Below are 3918 nucleotides of genomic sequence, written 5' to 3' on the forward strand. Positions count from 1 at the left end.
GAGCAGTCCCAGCCTTGCTGAGAGTGGAAGGGAGGCCCGAGCTCAGAACAGAGTCTCCCAGAAAGTCCACTCCTGATTATCAGTCCTGGGAGGATTCAACTACCTCTCAATTCAGGTCCAGGATGTGAGAAGGTGAAGGTGTGTGATTGTTAATATGGTTTTAAGTAATGAATAAATATGTTAATCCAGGTCAATTCAAACGCGGATCTGAGGAAATGTAGGCGTGTGACTGTTAATATGGTTTGTTGATATGTCCATGAGCCTCAGTAGAATGTGACTTTGGTGTGGGCAAGAGAAGAAAAAAAACCCTAAAACTCGTTTTCATCAAGTCAGAACCTGCTCATAGCTGACCCTCCAGCAGGCTTTTAGTGGGTATAAATCACATGGGAGGAGATAGACCATTTTTCTTCCACAGAGCAGCCGGTGTAATTGAACAAAGAGAAAAGTGCTACTTTTGGGCTACCAGAGAAATTCTCTATGAACTAAGTCCCCTCCTAAGAGGTTGAAGAGGCAGGACTAGAAAGATACCATCAGTAATACTTAATTAAGGGGAGGTCTCCTCAGGGGTGTGGCCTGCATGGTATAAAAGTTTAAACCCTAGCCGGAATCCAAAGCGCTTTTTGTCTCCTTCACAGCTGCCTCTCTGGCTGTGTCCTCAAGACCCGAGAGCACGTGAGCAATTTTTAAAATTCGCTCTCTCTCTCTCTCTCTCTCTCTCCCCTCGCTCTCTCTCTTCTCTCTCTCTCTCCCTGCTCTATCTTGTCTCTCGCTCTCTCTCCTTTCATTCTCTCTCTCTCCTCTCCTCTCTGTCTCATCTCTTTCATTCTCTCACCTCTCTGTCACTCGTGTCTCTCTTTCATATCTCTCATCTCTCTCTCTCTACTCCCCCTTTCTCTCTCTTGTCTCTCTCCTCCTCCTTTCCCCTCTCTCATCTCTCTAGTATGTTTCTGTCTCTCGCTCTCGTGTCTGTGTGTGTGTCTCCTCCCCGCTGCTTTGGTCTGTCTTATCTCCAGAGCTCAGTTCAAGAAAGTTGTGCCTGATCTGGTGAACTAGGTCTCCCAGGGGAGGGTTCCAGGCCCTGCTTGGAGTAAAGGGAAGGTCTGAAGGGACACCACCTATCAGAACAAAGACTCCAAAGGCATGCACGCCTTCTGAGAGCCCTGAGAGGTCCTCAGCATGACTGTGCAAACCAGGGTCTCCTCATGTTTCCCTCCAGGACATCAGGAAGGTGGAGTGGAAGTTGAACAGCAGAGGGAGCCACATCTGAGCAGGACAAGGAAGTTCCCAGGTGCCACCAGGAGTCAAGGTGAGGATCTTTGGTGACTATGAAAGGTACTAGCCACCTTAGCAGAGGGGAGCCCACCCGAGTCTGCCTGGACCTTGTGCTCAGCCCTGAAAGGTACCAGTAGGGCAGCTCTCAAGACTTAGGGGCTTGGAGGAGGGTAAGAACTGGAGCACAAGGCAGGCTGTCCAGGCCTTAGCCAGGTGGAGGCGGCATGCGCTGGGGGAAAGGAGGGCTCTCTCCATCACAGATCTCGGGTCGAGGCCAAGACCTCCTCCATTCTGCCTCTGTTCTCACGGACAGTTGCCGAGGCTGATGCCGAGTCACTAGAATGAAGATTCATGTTCTACCAGGTGGCAAGATAAGGACCACGTTCCCACCCCCTCAGGAAGAGATGACCCCTTACCCCTCTCCTCCATCCACCCCATTGTTGCCCTGGGGAACCTCAGCAGCACCCCTGGGTCAACACCTACGTTAGCGTCTTAAAAACAGGTTGACCAGATGACAGGGGATCAGGAGAAAGTCTTTGTCAGAGCCATCATGGTTGAATTTCTCAGCTGAGGCTGTTGACTACACACTCCTTCTTCCTCTTTTCCAGAAGTCGACCACCACGGGCAACCATCAGCCATCCTCCTTCTGGTCGCCAAGACTCATCATGTCGCAGAAGAGTCAGGACTGTGAGCAGAAGGACGGGCTCCAGGAACAGAGCGAGCCCCAGAGCCTGGAGGGGGTGCAGAGCCCGGGGGCTGAGGAGGGGGCGGCTGCCATGGCCTCTACTGCCCCTTCTTCCTCCTCTGCTGAGTGTTCCCTGATCCCGGGACCCCAGGGGGAGGGGACTCCTTTGGGAGCAGAGAGTACACCCCAGAGTCCCCAGGGTGCCTCCTCCTCCCCCCAAGGGGCCATGTCAGCTGAGGGCACCAGCAGTCAGGAAGGGGCGGGTGCTAGTGCCCCCAGTGCCAAGTCTAAAACTGGGCGCAAGCACAGGAGCAAGCTAGATAAGACAGTGTGGCATTTGGTCAATTTCCTTCTCATCAAGTATCGGTATGAGGAGCTTACTACTAAGGAGGAGATCCTGGCTCTGGTTGTCAGAAAGTATGAGAGGCACTACCCCAAGATCTTCCAAAAAGCTTTGGAGATCATGCAGATGGTCTTTGGTGTGGAAGTGAGGGAAGTGAACCCCACCTCCCATACCTTTGTCCTGTTACCCTTTCTCGGGCTCACTTATGACAAGAAGGCGGAGAGCTATGCCCACACCTTGCCCAAGAACGGCCTTCTGATCACAGTCCTGAGTACCATCTTCCTGGAAGGTGGCCGTGCCAGTGAGCAGAAGATCTGGGAGTCACTAAAAGAGATGGATGTACGTGCAGGGCAGGAGCATTTTATTTACGGGGAGCCCCGCAAGCTCCTCAACCAAGAATGGGTGAAGAATGGGTATTTAGAGATCAGACGAGTGCCCCACAGCCAGCCTCCTTGCTATGAATACCTGTGGGGCCAGAGGGCCCACATGGAAACCAGTGAGTTCAAAATCCTAGAGCATCTGACCAAGATCACTGGCACTGCCCTTAGTTGCTTCCCCAGCCAGTATTTGCAAGCTCTGAAAGAGGGGAGGCACAGAGGTCCAGTCCCAGAGGAAGTTGGGGCTCTCAGCAGGTCCCTTGGTAGTATCCATCCTGGACCATATCTACCATTTCCTAAACCTTAAGCCTGGGGACAAAGTTCACTGTGAGACTGAAGAGAATAGTCAGCCCTCAAGGTAGTGGAGAGTCCAGGAGGGTGGCAGAGCATATAGCATGGATTTTGTTCTGATTCTAGAGGGCCCAATGTGGATACTCTTCTGTGTCTTTCTCCAGTAATTATCCAATTCTTGTTTCTTTTAATAAATGGTTTGAACTTCAGAATATTGTTTTATGAGTTCTATTATTTACCCTTACTTGTTCCTGAGTCAAGCAACTGCACAAAGCCTCCATCCTGATCTATGAACCTACCAAAAATTGGTCAGAAAGGAATACATGATTAAACATTATACAACCTGGGACAAGGGGTGAATTGCGGGGTAGGTTAGGGGAGGGGGAGATGGGGAAAGAAAATGTGCAACAATGAAAAAATTTTTAAACATATATAGTTTACCAAAATAAAAATAAACACATTATCTCAAGCATCTAGACATATCACAAGATCAGTGTTTTGGTGGGTTTTTTTCCCCCTCTTTCTATCACGTCCCCCACCCCAACACTGGGAGCTCTGGTAGCCAAGTCTTTCTGGGAGAAAGGTAATGTCCTCCCATGTGATTTACTGCCACTGAAAAACCGCTGGAGGGGATACTCAGCTGTGAGTCAACTCCATGGCAATGAGGCGCTGTGGTGGTTCTCTGTCGTGTAGCTAAAGGCTGGATTTGCTCCACTCACTGAGAGACCAAGGCAAAGAGGGTGTCAGATGGGGGGTCCCCAGGCTGGGGTGCCAAGCACAAATGCCCCCCCACAGCATCCTGGGACTCTGGGGACACAGCTCCTCCTGAGGACTGCCCTGTGAGAGAGAGGTCTGGGTGGACAGCTGCTCTTTGGGCTCACGTGGTATTTATTGCCTTACTGAACGCAACCAGTGGTTTAGATGGGAGAGGACCTGGGAGGGAGAGAAGG

General features: G+C 51.0%; 1 protein-coding gene across 1 annotated transcript; it reads left to right on the forward strand.

Annotated features, from left to right (window-relative positions):
- Window positions 1-1937: 1937 nt before the first annotated feature.
- On the forward strand, window positions 1938-2984 carry LOC102848952 (melanoma-associated antigen 10-like). The gene has a single exon (XM_006903298.1). The coding sequence runs from the start codon at window positions 1938-1940 to the stop codon at window positions 2982-2984; it is 1047 nt and encodes a 348-aa protein (XP_006903360.1).
- Window positions 2985-3918: the final 934 nt, after the last annotated feature.

This window comes from Elephantulus edwardii, unplaced genomic scaffold, assembly GCF_000299155.1.
Source record: "Elephantulus edwardii isolate Elephantulus edwardi_28Jun2011 unplaced genomic scaffold, EleEdw1.0 scaffold00556, whole genome shotgun sequence".
Classification (NCBI taxonomy): Eukaryota; Metazoa; Chordata; class Mammalia; order Macroscelidea; family Macroscelididae; genus Elephantulus; species Elephantulus edwardii.

Bases quoted from the DNA above. Each gene is read 5' to 3' on its own strand.
- LOC102848952 (XM_006903298.1), top strand. From the start codon at position 1,938: ATGTCGCAGAAGAGTCAGGACTGTGAGCAGAAGGACGGGCTCCAGGAA.